This window comes from Larimichthys crocea, chromosome IX, assembly GCF_000972845.2.
Source record: "Larimichthys crocea isolate SSNF chromosome IX, L_crocea_2.0, whole genome shotgun sequence".
NCBI classification, from domain to species: Eukaryota; Metazoa; Chordata; class Actinopteri; family Sciaenidae; genus Larimichthys; species Larimichthys crocea.
Window position 1 is genome coordinate 1,759,647 of NC_040019.1, and position 18,847 is coordinate 1,778,493.

Sequence of the window (18,847 nt, forward strand, 5' to 3'; positions counted from 1 at the left end):
CTGTAAATGTTCACACATATTACAACAAAAGGCACAAAAAAGACCAATCCAGATGTGTGCGTAAAGATATTATGACATTTACAGCAGTTTCACCAAATTATATGAATATATTCTAAATTAAATTAAAGAAAATAAGAATCCACAGTTTTATTCCAATGAAAACATTTTTTTTACACATTTTTTCTTAATATTTAACTCACATAACAGCATTTACTGTTACGCAGCGCCCCCTGGTTGCACTAGGAAAGATATTATTACATTATCTACAGTAGTTTCACCAAAGTATATGAATATTTTCTAAATTAAATGAAAGAAAATGAGAATTCACAGTTTTATTCCAATGAAAACATAATTTTTTTTCTTAATAATTAACAGCATTTACTGTTACGCAGCGCCCCCTGGTTGCACCAGGAAAGATATTATTACATTATCTACAGTAGTTTCACCAAACTATATGAATATCTTCTAAATTAAATTAAAGAAAATAAGAATCCACAGTTTTATTCCAATGAAAACATTTTTTTTACACATTTTTCCTAATATTTAACTCGCATAATAGCATTTACTGTTATGCAGCGCCCCCTGGTTGCACTAGGAAAGATATTATGACATTATTTACAGCAGTTTCACCAAACTATATGAATATTTTCTTCATTAAATTAAAGACAATAAGAATCCACAGTTTTATTCCAATGAAAACATTTTTTTTTACACATTTTTTCTTAATATTTAACTCGCATAACAGCATTTACTGTTATGCTGCGCCCCCTGGTTGCACCAGGAAAGATATTATGACATTATTTACAGCAGTTTCACCAAACTATATGAATATCTTCTCAATTAAATTAAAGAAAATAAAAATTCACTGTTTTATTCCAATGAAAACATAATTTTTTTCCTAATATTTAACTCGCATAACAGCATTTACTGTTACGCAGCGCCCCCTGGTTGCACCAGGAAATATATTATGACATTATCTACAGTAGTTTCACCAAACTATATGAATATCTTCTAAATTAAATTAAAGAAAATAAGAATCCAGTTTTATTCTAATGAAAACATTTTTTTTTCTTAATATTTAACTCGCATAACAGCATTTACTGTTATGCAGCGCCCCCTGGTTGCACTAGGAAAGATGTTATTACATTATTTACAGCAGTTTCACCAAAGTATCTGAATATTTTCTTCATTAAATTAAAGACAATAAGAATTCACAGTTTTATTCTAATGAAAATATAATTTTTTTCTTAATATTTAACTCGCATAACAGCATTTACTGTTATGCAGCGCCCCCTGGTTGCACTAGGAAAGATATTATGACATTATTTACAGCAGTTTCTCCAAAGTATCTGAATATTTTCTTCATTAACAATCAATTAAAGACAATAAGAATTCACAGTTTTATTCCAATGAAAACATACATTTTTTCTATATATTTAACTCGCATAACAGCATTTACTGTTATGCAGCGCCCCCTGGTTGCACTATGGTGCTGAAACATATTTTCCTAATCATGCTCTTAAAAAAAAAGAAAGAGAGAGATCTGGTGATATTTCATCACAATATTACACCTATACACTGATCAGCCATAACATTACGACCACCTGCCTCATATTCTCTGTTGACTCAATTGGCACGACCTTTTATTCAGTGTCTATTTAATTGTATATTGTTTTTATCTCTATTTGTAGTTATATTCTATAAAAATGTATTTCTATTTTTGCCTTTTATACATTTTTGTACTTGTACAGATCTTACATATTTAATTTCTTTGCACACTTAATTCAAATTCAGGTCTATCTTATAGGTTAACTTCAACGTATGTTCAACGTCTCATGCTGCTGGATGCTTGAATTTCCCTTCGCATCAATAAAGTATCTATCTATCTATCTATCTATCTATCTATCTATCTATCTATCTATCTATCTATCTATCTATCTATCTATCTATCTATCTATCTAGTCCCCCTTCAGCCTGAGCTACAGTAGCTCATGTGTCCACCCATGACTCTGTCATCAGTTCACTGCATTTCCTTCCTTGGACCACCTTTGATAGGTACTGACCCCCACAGACCGGGTACACCCCACATGAGCTGTACTTTTGGAGGTGGTCTGACCAGTTGTCTAGCCATCACAATAGATCTTTTTCACATCAGCAGTAGCAAGTGTTACTAATCACTGATTGAGGTTCTGTTCCATTGATTGTAGCCTTTTTAGTGAACCAACATGCACAACAGCAGCACCCTGACTCTGTTTGACCTGAATCGAATGGAACCTGTTTACCCTGTTATTACATGTCAAACTGTCTACTGTGAAAAAGGCCTATTCAGTCGCTCAAATTCTCACTTTCGCCCCTTTTTTTTCCAGCTTCTAACACGTCAACTTTGAGGACAAAATGTTCACTTGCTGCCTAATACTTCCCACCCACTGACAGGGGCCACGATAATGAGATGTCATCAGTGTTATTCACTTCATAATGTTATGGCTGATCGGTGTATAGCTGACACAGACATCACAGACATTCACAGTAAAGTTTTAAGCCACTAGGCTAAGCACATCCTATCCCACCTTGTTTGCATCCAACTGCACACACACAGCTAGGCCTTTTTCACTGAATATATTTTGACACGTCACAGTAGGAAAATATGTAAATGGGCTGTGGTAATATGTGCATGCTGTCTCATTGTAACACTGCCATAATGTTATTAAAAACATCTGTGCTTTTCTCACCAACTCATCTTACCATCTCAGGATGTCTTCTGCCAAGAAAACCCTACTGTATTTCACAGTATGTACATGATGAGCATCGACCATGATCTGCTGTACATTTGAACAAATGCCATCAGGTGGAAAATATCAAGTAGAAAAACCTAAACACGGTAATAACACACTTTAAAGCAAAGTCATCTCTTAAAGGACCAGTGTGTGGGATTTAGTGACATCTAGTGGTAAAGTTGCAGACTGCAGCAAAACAGAATACCCTGACATTACCGTCCCCTTTCAAACATATAGGAGAACCTAGGAAAACACAACAATTCTTACTTTCAGAAAGCATAGTTATGCATATAACACTCAATTTCTGCCACAGAGCTCCTTACATCTGACACACTGGACCTTTAAAAAGCTATAACAAATTACAGTTTTTGTGTTTCCTGAGATTTAATCAGTCCTTTGCACTGAAAGAAGGCATCCTGACATGGTCCACGTCCGAGGAAGGTTTTCAGCATGTCCGTTCCATCCACAGAGCCACCAGTTTCCAGAATCGCCCGTCTGTACTCTTTTCCAACCTGTGTTGAAAAATAAGATATTGTGAGATTTAAGGCCACGAGTACATGAATATATAGTAATAATTATACCCACCTTTGGATTCATAATGCCTTCCTTTTTAAAACGGCTGAAAAAAATGTCCATGGAGTAGACTTCACTCCACAGATAGCTGTAGTACTGACCATCATATCCTCCAGTCAGGTGGCTGAAACTGGCCGTCATATTGGTACCTGCAGAGAACAGATCTTTGTCGACAAAACGGTTGCACACAAACTCCAAAAAGAAAAGATCAAGACAAAGATCTTTTTTGCTCAATAACCTACATTCGCCTGGCAATACTCCAACTGACCTGGTGTAGCAGGAACACCCAGGATGTCTTGGCAGTGCTTTGCGAACACCTCAGTTGTATCTGCATGAGGGCTGGTGTGTAGTGACTGGTCCACTTTGCTGAGGACTACCTGACGCAGGTTCATCAGCCCTGAAGAAGATAATCAAGTCAACACATCTGCAGACGCTCTTGATTTCTGCATATGTTATAGATTTTTAGCATTTTGTGAAGTCTGACCAGTGTTGGCTACTCTGGATGCAATCAGTTTGTCAAGCAGGTTGTCTGGGATCGGGGTGCCATCCTTGTAGTGGCGTGACATTCTTCTCAGAGGCTCCTTCTCCCAAACCCAGTTCTCGAGCATCTGCGAAGGCACTTCCACGAAGTCCGTCTCCACCAGGGTTCCACTGAATTCTGAAAACGTGGTCTGGACACAAACACGGGGAAAGTTCAAACTCAAATCAGTTCAATTCGTACACAACACACAGTAAGCAAACACAACCACTGCTGCTTACCTTTGAACAGAGTTCGTGCATTACATGACCAAACTCATGGAAGTAGGTCTCCACTTCATGGTGCTGGAGGAGAGACTGACAACCTTTTCTGGGCTTGGTAAAGTTAGCAACCATAGCCGCGACTGGAAGCCTGCGTTTTCCATCAGGACCTCTGCAGCCGGGCTGGAGCCCAAAGCAGGCTGCGTGGCCATACTTCCCTTCCCTGGTGGAAGATAAGGTTGCAAATGTCACAGAGCAAAACTACAAAGATCCAGAGATCTTGTCGCTCATAGCTTCAATCTGAATGTGTGTTGTTATGCTGGATAAACTGATCGGAGCTGAAACAATTAGTCGATTAATCCATCAGTTCACTGGTACATAGAGAAATCTTTTGTCTTAGTCCACACACAGTGCTCACATACTGTACATCCATGATTAGTTACAACCTAAAATGTGTCAGTAAGACAAAAATACTACAATCGTTTCTCTAAATGGGAAATATTAGAAAGAGAAGTGCACATTTTCCACCAAATTAGCTTTGGCTCTTTAAACAGTTCAATTCAGGATTATAAACAGTCAACAATAAATAATCTTCTTATTAGGATTAAACTGTGTCTACCTGATTAGGGTTGGCCTACGCTGTTGTATTTTAACATCTGTCATAATGCTGGTACTCAGCCTAAGATTTCCTGAGGTGGTACGTTGTGTAAAAGGTTTGAGGAACACTGCATTAGTTGATTGACAGAACTTTGTTGATAGCAAAAAATGACACAGCTTCTCAGTTGTGAAGATTTGCTACTTTTCTCTGTCCTGTGTGACAGTGAAAGGAGTATCTTTGAATTTAAAAAGGCATTTAAATAGTTAAACAATAATGAAAACAGTTTCCAAGACTGATCTTTTACCTCAAACATTGTATAAAACATGATATAATCTTTTGTCCTCCATCTGACCGGACACATCCTCTACCTGGGATGCAAGTCCACGTAGAACTGTCCGATCTCCTCTCCTGTTTCGGCGTCCTGTGCCGAGTAAAGCCTGACGTGTTCGTGCCACACGTGGGCGTGTTCCACCTCTGTGAACGTGAGACCCAGCAGCTCCTGGTAGATGCCAAACAGGCCTTCCGTCACCACGTCGAGCGGGAAATACTCGATCAGTTTGTCCTTGTTCACGGCGAACTTGCACTGCTCCACCTGATTCATGTAGTAGGGCATGTCCCAGGCATTGATCTGTCCGTCAAACTGGTAGCCCATCATCAAGCACTCTCTCTTCTTTAGCGCAAGAATATACTTCCTCTCCTTGATGCCAATGGGCTTCAGTGTTTCGTAGAAGGTGTCTGCAAAGTGTGAGATGGAACAGACACTTTCATGGATTTGTAATATAATAACAAGACAGTGACACACTCATCCAAACCCTTTTAACTGCGTGATATATGACCACTAGTCATAAATTACTGCATGTTAGACTACATGCAAGAGGCACATAGTGCAACATACGCTACATTACATGTAACAGGCATGAGGTGTAGCATTTCTCTGTCATTTCCTTTCCCATCCATCTGTCCAATGAAGTTTTATTTTGTCTAATGTCAAGCCGTTATCAGATGGCGTGGGTCCTTATCTTAAATGACACGGAGCGTTTGGAAGTGTGCGTGCGAGCCTGTGAGGCGACATGTCAGAAGTGGAGGGGGGGGGGTTGTCATACCTAAAAAGTCTGACACATTGCTCGAATTCTTGGCCATGTTGACTTCCAGCACATAGTCTGCGTGGTTACTGTAACCGAGCAAGTCCGCGACCTTTGCCCTCAGTTGAATCAACTCTTCCAGGATCGCTGTGTTTACCTAAAAAAACAACAACAAGCAAAGCAGTAGAATAAGATGCAGATCAACAGAGGTGGAAGAAGATCTGTGAAGATACTCCACAAGTCAAAAGTATGTAAGTATTATGAACAAACTACTTGAAGTATCAAAAGTAAAAACATCATCTGACGTTTTTAGATTAATATTCCTGCTGCATTAATGTGCATGTTGCATTTTACTTCTGTAGATGTACTGATGAGCTACTTTATCTAATGTTGGCTACTTTAAGTCAACAGCAGTGCATCACGGTCTATGAGGTCCATCATATGTTTGTAGCATCGCTGTACCGTGAGAACTACATATCTCTAAGAAGTCAAACTTTTCATGAGCTCAGAAAACAGCCCGAGAAGTATAGAGATACACATTTTTACTGGATAGAAAGGCTATGAAAATTGCAATCTGAAAAGTAACTAGAAAGTCAGACAGAGGTAGTTGAGTAAAAAGTACAATATTTGCCCGGTGGAGCAAAATAAAGTTGCATAAACTAGAAATACGGAAGTACAAGTGCCTCAAATTTTAGTTAATGTATTTAATTACATTCCATCACTGCAGATCGGCTCATGTGTATAATATCTAATATCTAATTTTGCTCGGTAAAGTTAGAATCCATTAGATCTGAGATGAGTAAACACTCCTTGAGCAGCGACTTCGTGGGAAAACCCAACATAAGAACAACTGGCGTATCCGTTTACAGCGCAGCCAAACAAACTCATATTGTTTTAATAAAGAAGTCGGTCAACAATCCATCATGTCATGAGGAGCCGCGATCTCATTTCATGCTGCACATGGCACGAATAGCTTTCCACATAACAGCGGGGCAGAGGTCAAATGAGCTGCATGTGTGTGCACTGCAGCTCCCTGTGTGACAGCTCACCGACGCTGCTGCCGCTTTCAATGCGAAGAGGAAATGTTTGGTTTGCATTAGCAGTAGTTAAATACAGCTCCGGTATGGCTGTAGGAGAGTGAGCAGTAAACATTGAGGCTGATATCAATGAGCTAAAATTACAAACAGCAAAGCTGGATTACATGCATGCATGAGGGTGCGGGTAATTTGAATCCAGCGCAGGAATGGCGAGCTCCATATAGAGAGATAACTTCCAATTACTGAATGTAAATACACCGAATGGCTCCTGCTGAGAAAAAGCAGTCCATAAATAAGTTAGTAGGTAACAGCATTATTTCTTCCAGATAGGGCTGCAGGTATACGTGCGCAAGTTAAAAACAGACAGGACCTGCCGGGGTCAGGGGAGTGTAGGATATACAGATTTATCGTGAGACTCCAGTTACCTCTTTACACCTGCTGTGGAAAGCGGTTTCCATCTTCCTCCTTGTCTCAGGATTGTGACACCTCTTCATGAGGGGGTAGTAATGGGGATATTCGAGTGTCACCTTATACCGCTCTTCTGCCGTTTTCTCCAGCGCATTGAGATAGCTGTCAGCAAGTCCACCTTAACAGAAAAGGAAAAACAGTCGAAGCATGCTCATAATATGAGACTTGAGTGAGCTTTATGCATAAAGCTTACCCAGTTCACGCTCGGAGAAGACAAGAAACGTGTCGTCCTCGTTCAGATTCTTGTTAAACTCTATGGAGAGCTCACTTATGAGCTTAGATGTTCTTTTTATTTCCTTGGAGGGAGAAATGGAGCGAGAGTGAAGGTGGAAGAAGGAAAAATTAAAATTGATTTCCAGTATTTGACACGATTGTTCAAGAATTACAAGCAGAATATGTGATCTAAACTGTAAACACAAGAAAATGTGATCAGCTTCTTTTTAAATACAGTTAGAGAATCATTCTGGTTCTGAGTAAAACATGATTATGCTTTCTGTAATGGTCACTTGAGGAAAAACAGAGACATAATTGTTAAATACCTGCAATTTATATGATCTTTAAAAAAAAAAAGGGATAACTCAGGTTATTAGAGGTTACGTAAGGTACTGTTACCACAGGACCCACAGCATGCAGTGATGTACTGCTGTGGATGGGAGCAACAATGATATGTATTTTAACCACCCTTCAGTCAAAAATGTAAAATGTATAATCATGTACACTATATTTTGAATATTTTCCTTTCCGACAGAAAACCGAAGCGTTGACCTTGATCTGTGCTCTCTTCAAAAGCCACCAGACTTTATTGACAGGGACGGTAATTTTACCGGGGGAAAGTTTCTGTGTTCTGTGAGGTGAAATTGTGGTGTGAGTCAATAAAGTCTGGTGGCTCTGGAGATATAACTGCTTCAGTTTCCAGTTGGATAAGACTGTCTGCTGTCCGTACACTTTGATTTGTATTGATTTTTCCCCTAGGTGGTTCAAATACATTTAGTCCACAGCAGTGCATTGCTGCTGCTCCTCCTGTCTGCTTCTCCAAACTAGGGGCCCTGCTCCTGGATAAGCACCTCACACAACCCCTCTTCACAGAACCCTAATCCCGATAATCCCGATCGCATATTGCATTACCTCTTGTATATCTTTAGACAGATGCAATCCTTTTCGCTTGCCTAATGTGACAAGTCGGTCTAAGAATCTCTGTTCTTCGGGTGAGAGGTCGCCTTGGATCTTTCGCTGTCCAAAATAAATAAATAAATCACATTTCTTCATACAGGCAGAATTTACAGTATTCACCCATTTGTGCTGTATGTCAGTCAGCCACTCCTGTGTGGAATAAGATATGGCACTGGCTAACACTGGCGAGATCAGATTCTTTCCTAAGTTAAATAGGCAGTGATGGGGTCAAATGAGGTTACACTATCCTCGGTCTTAATATAAAACACTTCAGTCCTCACATATCTATCATTTGTTGCCCACTGGCTGACATAAAATGTGAAAATAATCTGTCACAGGCATGTAGCGTGAACGCATAAAATCCTCACACGTCAGATTTAATCAACTTCAAATTAGTTTCTTTTATGGTTACGATTACTTTAGCACATCCTCATTATCTTAATGACTAAAAGATCAACCTTCCCCTTCCTCGTGTTGTGATTGATGTGTATATTCGAGTGAACGTGACGTGACGGCCTACAGTACCTGCAAAGCAGTGATTCGCTCGAACACGTCTTCCCTCATACTTATCTCCACGTCAAACTCTGACAGTTTCTTGTCTGCCTCTGTGCTCGCTGCACGGAGCTCTTTGGAAGGACAAACATACTGGGGGAAGTCAAGAACGTGGCGAGATGCTACGAGAACAGGATAAACACCAAAGACAGCATGAACGAGAGTCGTGCAACATCTGAAATCTTATGAAGAAAAAAAAGAACGTCTGAGACATTTAAAAACAAAAAAAAAAGCTGGTTAATATATATTTTGTCAACGAATCACATGACCAAAACCAACCTGGACTTCCCTACTGAAGATTTAAAACTACAAAAAACTATTTGTAGTTCTCACTGAAAGGCTCACTGATTTCCTTAAACAGCTGGGCTTTGTAGTTTTTAAGCAAACTTTCCACAAACAGGAGTAAATTGTGTCTTTGTTGGGGACTATATTCATCTGTGGATGAATACACATTTGGTGCTATAATATTTAGACTCAAAAAAACTACAGTGACGATGGAGCATGTCACTCTATGCAACATTAGCTGAATTTATCTAGGTTTTTGCTGTTATTAGACTCTAGTTCATCGTGATAAACAGCTGCCGGTGTAAAGCTGAGTATTTTAATATGCAGGACTTTTGGAGACTGACTCACTTTTGGAGCCAGCCTCAAGTGGCCGTTTGAGGAACTGCAGTTTGTTTTGGTCACTGGCTGCATTTAGGTCATCGTTTTTGGTCTTTTCATTTAGAAAAATGTATTATGTCATCAGACCTATCCTTTAAAGACTCACATGCATAATCCTGCTTGACGTCAGCCAATGCTTTGAGGGTGTTTTCCACAGAAACATCTTCAATCTTTAAAGATCCAACGTCATCGTAGACCTTCTTTACTCTGTGAATCAAGCCGTCTGTTGCGGTCCGGATCTCAGCTGGAGACAGGTCCCATCTCAGTGTGTTTGTCTTATTTCCTGCCTGAGAGCACTCTCTGGCAGGGATCACAGACACGTTCTGGATGGTCATCCTCACAGCAGGTTTAGAGACGCTGTAAAGTTGAAAAAACAACAACATTTAAACAAAGTTTAAAGGTCCAGTGTTTCAGAATAAGGCAGACATGGAATATTATATTCAGAACTATGATTTCATGCATGTTTAACCACCTGAAAATAAGAATATTTTCATTCTACTTTTCTATCTACAGTGGGAGCGGGTCCTCTTCCATGGAGACCACCATGTTTCTACAGTAGAACAGACAAACCAAACACAGACTCTAGACGGGGGGTCTTTTACATGTTGCTTCTCTTTTACACTAGGTAGGCGAGGGTGATGTTACTTAAAAAGTTACTTAAACTTGAAGGACTGAACCTAACAGGTGGCACTAATGGGAGCAGTAAATCCTGCAGGGTCGCCGCCTGAAACGTGCTTTGCATATTTTCCATGCTAAGCAGTGACCTTTACCCCCCTCTCCTCCGTGCACCATCCACACACAGTGTAAGGTTTCATTGCACTGGCAGCAAAAGCCCTTTTATAAAAATAAAATATATATATATAAATATATAAAATAAAATATGACATATGTCAGCCAAACACTTCCAAACAGCTGACAGACTTCAGCCCATGCCAGGCATCATGTTTATATGTTGTTTTTTAACAGGTGTCAATAAAATAAACAGGCAGTTAGAAAGCTGGGCAGCTTCCACACATGTGTCACACAGGCAGGTGTTAAACGGTCACACAGGTAAAGGTGCGCTCATCCTGAAGCATACCTGCTCAGCGCCCGGCACATTGCAACCCTTAACGCGCACATGCCAGCTGATTCATGCGTCTCCCCCGTGCAGATAAACAAACACCTTCTTCTCCACCTTCCTCTTCTTCTTCTCTTACTGTAGTCCCAGCTGCACTCTGCTCCCTCTCCCTCTCTCTCTCATGTGCAGAGAAAGCCTCTTTTTATTTCCGACTCCAAACGCGCCTGCGCGCCGAGGCGGAGGATGCTTGCGCCGAGCTGACACGAGCCCTCATGACGCGGCGGCAGCAGCAGACAGCTGGATAAGAGCTCAGGTAGGTGGATCACACACACACACACACACACACACACACACATGCACAGCATCCTTTAACGTTATTTATAATTCGGTGTATCATTGCAAAGCGATGTGAGGTCACGCGCTGTTATTGCTCATTGTTTTAAAGCATCACGCGCAAAGGGCTGCACACAGTGCGCGAGCCTTGTTGTCCGGATGATGAGTAAAGACGTTTTTTTATTTTTTTTATTTTTATTTATTATTTGATTTGAATCACAAACACCTGCTGTTGTCTCATATTTCCATATTTCCATGCATGCGCTCTTGTTGTAATCACATTACATCCGTGCAGCATATCTCTGCCTCCCATCATGGTATTACATCACAGCTTCTGCATCACTGCATTTACGTGTGTCAACACACACACACACACACACACACACACACACACACACACTGAGGGGAGGAGGTGTGGCTGTGCCAGGCAAACCCAAATGAACATAACAACCAAAGGCATCAGCACGTGATGGAAATATGAGGCAGTGTTTGTATCTGCAGGTGACAGATTCCCACCCCGTGGAGTCAGATTGCAGCTAAATTAGTGTTTGATTCCATGTGTGCAGCATTAATATGTTTGGTCTGAGATTAAATAACACAACAATCATCTTTTGATTTGAGTTGTCTTGGAAACAAGGAACCAAAACGCACCACCGGCATCGTTTTCCAGTCGTTTATGATGCTGATTAAAAATAATAACACGGCTGGATTAACCCGTTACAAAGAGGTCTCTTGGCAAATATCACCATGCCCGTCAGGCTCATATTAGATCATTCTGATTTAACGCCACTTTATTTAAGAGTATGGTACTGTGTCAGCACATGCTCCGGGAAAATAAGATGAAACCGCAGAATCTGCAAGAGGTGATATCATACAGGAATTCCTCGACAGAGGCAATTTGTTAAATTACCAAAAATCAATTGACTGTGGGTGGAGAGGGGGATTCGTGACTTTGTGAGGCTGTCGGCAGTTGTCCACTTTTCAGGAGAGCTCGCCCAACAGACTCCTGACCTGCCCAACTGTTGTGTGCCGGGTCAGGGTGACTTCTTCAAGCCCCAAGATCAGATTGAAGTCGGCGACGATGGCTCTAAAGAGCACGATGGTATCACCGCTCTGGACGTGGACACAATACACGACACAGTAACACCCTGAGATTGTCCCGACGTCTGACCATGAGGAAAAGGAAGAGACTCACATCCTTGTTGTGGAGGAAATCCTGCTCTTTAACCCACATGCTCCATCAGTGTTACTTTATTTCCATCCCATATGAAGAACCTCATCCTGCATGGCCACCTCTGTATCTGAAACACAAGAACACCTAAAAATCTGGCTGCTTCAACCTGAGGATCTGGACCCTAATGCAGGGTTGCGAGATGATTATCGGGACAAACACAAAATATTCCTCCGCAGAATTACATTTGTTTTCTCTAATCTGCTTTTGTTTGTGCTATTTTATATGTTGCCACTGCTTGAGGCCTCGAAAACTATTTAAACGAAACAGTCAGAGACATAAACATGCATCCTGTGCGCCTACGGTTCACATGGATGATTGAGATTTGACAAACTTTAGCATTCACTCTATGAATGATAAGACAAAAGAGTTCATGTCTAACTAATTAATGATAAATGATGATTAAATGCTTGAATTAAAGGCCCTTAAAAAGTATTTTCATCTTTCTGTGGAGTCCAACAGTTACAACGCCTACACTGTTGATGAAGCAGGTTGTTATTAAAGGTTTGGCCTGTTAAATGCTTCATAAATGAGACTAAAAGATCGTTTCATTTCTTACTTGTTTAATCATCAATATATAACCTTACAGAGAAATACTTCAGCCAAGTTTTCATGCGAGCAGGATCACGAATCGCTCGCTATAAATAAACGATCAGGTCGTTATAAGTTTGTGTGATTACTTAACATTTAATAGATCATCACGTAATGCTTGTTAATCCAGATACTTCATACACTAAATTCATTTACGGCACCAAATGATCTGGAATCTGGTTACATGGACCAGAACGGTGCACTCTTTGTCTACAGTCTGATCTGTTTAAAATATGGACTGGTCAGATATAAACATCTACGTGTTGCTGCATGACCCAACAATCTTTGTTTGTGGGGATGGAACATGAGTTTTATCTTATTTAGAGCCTGACTGATATATATATTGGTATTTTATCAGCTAATATTGGATATATCATTATCAGTAGTAGTGTAGTCCTTTTTTTGCACAGAACATAACACAGAAGATGTTTGTGCTCTGATTTTATTATGATATTTTTGTTGTGGGTTTGGTTGAATTGCAAAAACATAAAGAACATAGCATCCAGTTTACAGATGTCAAAGCATATGTCAACAGTTTATATGGTAATGAAGGTAGAAAGGTATTTCTGTTGACCGTTGGGTCGTACAGCGACATGTAGATGATGCACGGCTTCACATTTCTCCTGCTACCTTCCTTTTGTGAGCTGTTACTATTCACAAAAACTTTTATTTTTTTTTTAGAGGTCCAGTGTGGAGGATTTAGTGGCCTCTCGCTGTATAGCGGCTCGTTGTAATCACTCCACCTTAATCTCTCCTTTCTGGCATGAAGGAGAAACTCACAAAAGGCTCCGTCTAGAGTCACCAAAACAATCATTCTTATTTTCAGGTGAACGTACCACTATATGTATTATATTTCTGCCATATTCTGCTTATAGATCCTTCTAAATCTAGACACGTAATCGGTTTAGACAGTAATCGGTTTGTGGGTTCCTTCCTGTTCAGTTCCCAGGTAAAAATGGCCGTGGAGAAGCGTCTGGCATTCTCTATTGTGCAGTTCCTACGAGATCAAACACATTGCGGCGCTTTGAATTCCGACGAGCAGGAGAGCCTTGAAGGTAGGTCAGCCACACTGTGCACTTTGTTGGAAAGCGCCTTTATATAAATATAGCACACCCTGCTAAACTAACTCAGCAAAGAGTGCGTGGTGGTTCAAATATCTGACTCTGAACGTGCAGCCAAGTTCTGACTCACTGTAATAACGCTGTTCACTGTTCACCATGTCCCTACAGTTGCCATACAGTGTTTGGAGACCACCTTCAAGATCAGCTCCAGTGACTGCCATCTCGCCGTGCCACAGCCTCTGACGGAGATATTCCTCAACTCCCTGCTCAAGGTGGGCGCCGGACAAAACGTATGAAGGGAGTCTGGTTGTGTGTAGTTAACTACAGCATCAGGATAAAGACTAATATTACTATGGCTGCGTTCCATTAAGCTGTGCCAGTGCGTGCTGGCTTCCTGGCTTTGGTTATTGGCTCACCTATAAAGAACATAGTCATGAATCATTAATGATATTAGTCACACCTCTGATTTTTCCTCCTGTCAAGTAAAAACATCCACAATAATAAATGTCTTTTCAACGATTCTTCTGTTTCATGGTTACTTAGAATGACAACATCACCATACCAGAGACCTCCCCATCTCCAGAAGACATCGAACGAGCCGAGCAGCTCAAGAACGAAGGTGAGAAAAGGCAAAGTCATGGCTCGGCTTGTGTTAGTGGATTACCAGCAGTAGAGAGAGGGGAGATGAAGAATAAGAACTACAGTATGTTATGAAGGAATAAGATTCAGATGAAGGAGAAGAATCATCCTGATCTCTGAGCATGGTTTATTACATGCGTGTCTGGAGGATTTATTATCTTTCGGTATTTTAAGAAATGTCGTGCTTCTGCACAATATGTTTTTAAGTGGAGACGACAGCAGAGCTCACACACGCAGCATTAAAACGTCCCTCAAGTGTGTTCCAGTTCAGAAGAATATTAAATAATTTTACTGATCTTGACCACATAATTTCCCAACTTATCAGCATGGCTACACAATAATAGATCAAAACTGTAATAAATAAATAAATCGAATTGTAAATTCTGAGTACTGCCCTTTAAACATATTTTACACTTCATTATCTACATGCTCCTGCAAGCTGAACCACTGACAATATCTGGTTCTCTGGATACATCTGGATATACATGTTTAGTGAAGAATCAGCCATGACTACAACTGCAGTTACAAAGTTACTTGTTGATTTTTTATGTCATGAAGCTACCACATACCTTACAGAGGAACATCATGGAGCTCTGGAGCTCCTTACGCTTTATGGACAGACGTATTAAAATCTAAGTTTCTAGTGTGTATTGTACCAACCATTTCTTATAAAAACACTTCTGTGACCATAGGTGTAACCGCAGTCTTTCTATGTGTTGAACTGTCTGTGAAAAATCCAATATTTGATCTTCAGGGAACAATCACATGAAGGAAGAGAACTACAGATGTGCAGTGGAGTGCTACACAAAGGCCATCGACCTGGACTTAAGAAACGCCGTGTACTACTGCAATAGGTATTTACGACAGCGAGACTCATGACTTCACACTGTCCACTCACTGCTTTCTGCTCCCGTTGTTGCCTTACGCACCTGACTGTGTCTGACTGTGACACCCTGCAGGGCCGCAGCTCACAGTAAACTGGGAAACTACACGGAGGCGACTGGTGACTGCGAGAGAGCCATCGGGATCGATCCTACCTACAGTAAAGCGTACGGGAGGATGGGGTGAGTCGGACTGAAGACATGCCGCCTTGTCTTTTTTTTTTTCTTTCTACGTAATCCGCTCCGTAATCTTTCTTTCTTTAATTTTGCGCCTCCAGTTTGGCTTTGACAGCCACGAGCAAGTATCCAGAGGCAATTTCCTACTTCAAGAAAGCGTTGGTATTAGACCCCGAGAACGACACCTACAAGTCCAACCTGAAGATCGCAGAGCAGAAGCAGAAAGAAGCGACCAGCCCGGTGAGTATTTACATGTTCGTGCTTTTATTTTGTGATTTATATCCCGTTAAACCTCACATGTATCACCTATATGTTATTATTTTGACCTGGTTTGTGAATGTGTGCCACAGATAGCTGCTGGATTGGGCTTTGACATGGCTAGCCTAATCAACAACCCTGCCTTCATCAGTATGGTAAGAGCATAACTCCTAATATATGCACTGTGCATAAAAACCTGGCTGTGTTACAGGCTGTGACTGATAGTAAATATAATCATTCCAAGTGTCTTATACTTGTTTTGTCCCTGGCAAGGTTAGACCAGATAGTTTCCCTAATTAGTCCCCGGAGTGACAGTCCGCCCGTTAATCAACCGAGTGTATTGTCTAGCGGATAGGAGCTCGTCTGGGACTGAAGAATCCCTGACTTGTTAAACGATGACACACGGGAACGTCTGCCAGGCCAAGAACGCTTCTGCAAGCATGCCGGAGTCTTATTGCAGCGACCATAACACGATACATCTAAAGCAGATAGCTGTGTGTGTGTGTGTGTGTGTGTGTGTGTGTGTTCAGGAGATAATAACAGTGTAATCACTTCAAGTTTTGTTTGCAGGCTGCAAGCGTGATGCAGAACCAACAAGTACAACAGCTGTGAGTGCCAAAATCGAATCGATTGCATTCAGGATTGCTGTAACGCGCAGTTTTTTAAGAATATACACACGATGACTCACTGTCACTGTGTCACTGTGTTTGGTCAGGATGTCAGGAATGATGTCGAACGCAGTCGGGGGGCCTGCGGCGGGAGTGGGTGGACTGTCAGACATTTCCAGTTTGATTGAAGCGTAAGTACACTCCACTCAGATTTAAAAAAAAAAAAAAGGATTAAGAGGACTGTCTGTGCTCTGGTTTGATTCAAAGAGTGAACCCAAATGCAGACAAGAAGAAGAAAAAAGGGCGGCTGAGGAAAAACAAAAAAATCCAATAAACAGAAAAAGCCAGAGCGGGTAGAAGAGAGCAAACAGCAGAGGACTGGGGAACAAACACAGACGGCCTGACAAGTGAAAGACGGAAAACAGGAGAGAGATAATAAACTCATTTAACAGAGGTGACAGGAAAAAGACAAAGACAAGAACCCGAGGAAAGACTCTATCAACATAAAACAGGAAATACAAAACAGTTTGATTATTCATTTATATATGAGTTATACATGTTTATGTAACATAATAAAGGAATACAACTTAAGACGTACCTCTTTAGCCTGGCTTTTACCTAAGGTGCCATTCACTACTGAATTTTTATGCCCTGATCACTCCCTGTTTATTTACTGTCCAGGTCATATCTACTTTTACAGCAACTGTTATGCTTTTTACCCTATAGGTTCTTTTCTTATTTGTTTTATTGTTGTAGTTTTATGTTTCTACTTTCTAGTTTTTTATGAAACTGCTCTATTGTCTATTTCTGTTTTTACTCTGTTCTGTGAAGCACTTTGGGCTACAACTGAGTATGAAAGGTGCTATATAAATAAATGAAGTTAAAGTTGAATAATTCAGCATTTTAGGAAATTCTCGAGTATTTCTGGCAACTATAAAACAACAAAAACTGGATGATTCACTGCTGATGCTTGCAGCTTCTGGCAGCAGCATCATTCTTTGCAGACCTTCCTCTCTCTTACACCTTTTAAATTAACTTCCCTTTGGATGATATTTCTGTCCAGGAAACCCAACGGTTTCTGATCTGGTGTCAACTTGTATCGGTGCTGTAAATGTCAAATTAAAAACATCTCGCCTTGTGTAAGCTGGTAAAAAAAAAAAAGCAGGTAAACAGAATGATGTCATCTCTCTCCGTCAGGGGACAACAGTTTGCCCAGCAGATCCAGCAGCAGAACCCAGAGCTGATCGAACAGTTAAGAAACCACATCCGGAGCCGCTCCTTCAGCGGCAGCGCCGAGGAGCACTCATGATCCACTCAGGTGTATTTATAAACCAGCTCACTGTATATAAGACTTAAATATATATCTGTATCATTAACATGCAATATTTTTTATTTTTTATTTACAGTCTCACGTTTTTTTCCAAGGAAGGGCAACCATATGGCGCGATTACAATCTCTACACCCATTTCTTAAAGTCAAATCCCCGGCACAGCTGGAATGAAGAGACAAGGATGGGGTTGAAAGGCACTTTACTGTGACTAAAGGCTCTGGAGCGGAGGAATGAGGGCCTGCAGACTGGACCATGAAATGAAGCATCCCCACATATCTAGGGCAAAAAAAGAAAAACATATTGTAAACACCTAAATATAAAAGAACATGAGTAAATTCTGTCCTCAGAGCTTTTACATTCTGCAGAGATCGTGTTTTATATGTGCTGAGAAATACTGCCCTCCTCATGTTATGAGTTAAGGAGCCTTCTGTCTAGCCGTGATGAATAGAGGGGCTTAGGGAGGAATGTACTTTTACAGCATTGCAGGGAACATTTCAGCTTTTTCTCATACGGTAACATCAGGTTTGCCTTGTTTATACCGCGTTTAATATTATTTTTGTAGACAGAAACCGCTCTACTCGTTCATTGGACGATGAACACCATCACTGCTTTTTAACGAGTACTACTTCATTTTGATTAAGACAACAGTTTAATGGTATAGCAGTGTTTGCAGCCTGCATTATGTTGTTATTGCACTTTAGCAAAAAAAAAAAGAAGTCCCCCTTTAAGCCTATTTAATTGTTCATTAGCTCGTGACCAAGTGTTCGGATTGTTCATTTTGCATGCTCTTAAATCTGGTATTTGAGATCAGATGCTTTATGGAAACACATAGGTATGCTAGGGCAGCACAATGTTTTGTCTAAAACATGTGAATAAACGTCTTGAAGTTGAGCAACTACTCGCGCCCACGCTTGTGTGTTTTTTTGCTTCTGTGCGATTGCTATTGTCTTTTTGCGTTAACCCGTCTCTGACCTCCTAGAGAATCTTCACAATTTAACAACCCAGCAGTTTAATCCACTAATTTAG

General features: G+C 40.6%; 2 protein-coding genes across 2 annotated transcripts; one reads left to right on the top strand and one right to left on the bottom strand.

Annotated features, from left to right (window-relative positions):
* Nucleotides 1–1,063: 1,063 nt before the first annotated feature.
* nln (neurolysin (metallopeptidase M3 family)) lies at nucleotides 1,064–10,008 on the bottom strand. The gene is made up of 12 exons (XM_019266786.2): nucleotides 9,762–10,008; nucleotides 8,966–9,114; nucleotides 8,396–8,500; nucleotides 7,464–7,566; nucleotides 7,228–7,388; nucleotides 5,787–5,922; nucleotides 5,052–5,418; nucleotides 4,107–4,308; nucleotides 3,832–4,018; nucleotides 3,616–3,744; nucleotides 3,360–3,496; nucleotides 1,064–3,286 (listed from the first exon to the last, which is right to left on the bottom strand). Exons 1-12 carry the CDS (start codon nucleotides 9,988–9,990, stop codon nucleotides 3,134–3,136), a joined length of 2,058 nt encoding a protein of 685 aa, XP_019122331.2. The 5' UTR covers nucleotides 9,991–10,008; the 3' UTR covers nucleotides 1,064–3,133.
* An 885-nt stretch (nucleotides 10,009–10,893) lies between these two features.
* On the top strand, nucleotides 10,894–18,719 carry sgtb (small glutamine rich tetratricopeptide repeat co-chaperone beta). Its single transcript, XM_010752872.3, has 12 exons — nucleotides 10,894–11,025; nucleotides 13,810–13,922; nucleotides 14,097–14,200; nucleotides 14,472–14,547; nucleotides 15,322–15,421; nucleotides 15,527–15,631; nucleotides 15,727–15,865; nucleotides 15,976–16,038; nucleotides 16,454–16,491; nucleotides 16,599–16,682; nucleotides 17,689–17,809; nucleotides 17,898–18,719. Exons 2-11 carry the CDS (start codon nucleotides 13,823–13,825, stop codon nucleotides 17,798–17,800), a joined length of 921 nt encoding a protein of 306 aa, XP_010751174.1. The 5' UTR covers nucleotides 10,894–11,025; nucleotides 13,810–13,822; the 3' UTR covers nucleotides 17,801–17,809; nucleotides 17,898–18,719.
* Nucleotides 18,720–18,847: the final 128 nt, after the last annotated feature.

Coding starts and splice junctions, on each gene's coding strand:
- nln (XM_019266786.2), bottom strand. CDS start 9,990: ATGACCATCCAGAACGTGTCTGTGATCCCTGCCAGAGAGTGCTCTCAG. Junction 7,389..7,463: donor CTTCTCCGAGCGTGAACTGG/GTAAGCTTTATG, acceptor TTTTCTGTTAAG/GTGGACTTGCTGACAGCTAT. Junction 5,419..5,786: donor CAATGTGTCAGACTTTTTAG/GTATGACAACCC, acceptor CACACTTTGCAG/ACACCTTCTACGAAACACTG.
- sgtb (XM_010752872.3), top strand. CDS start 13,823: ATGGCCGTGGAGAAGCGTCTGGCATTCTCTATTGTGCAGTTCCTACGA. Junction 13,923..14,096: donor CGAGCAGGAGAGCCTTGAAG/GTAGGTCAGCCA, acceptor ATGTCCCTACAG/TTGCCATACAGTGTTTGGAG. Junction 15,866..15,975: donor AGAAAGAAGCGACCAGCCCG/GTGAGTATTTAC, acceptor TGTGTGCCACAG/ATAGCTGCTGGATTGGGCTT.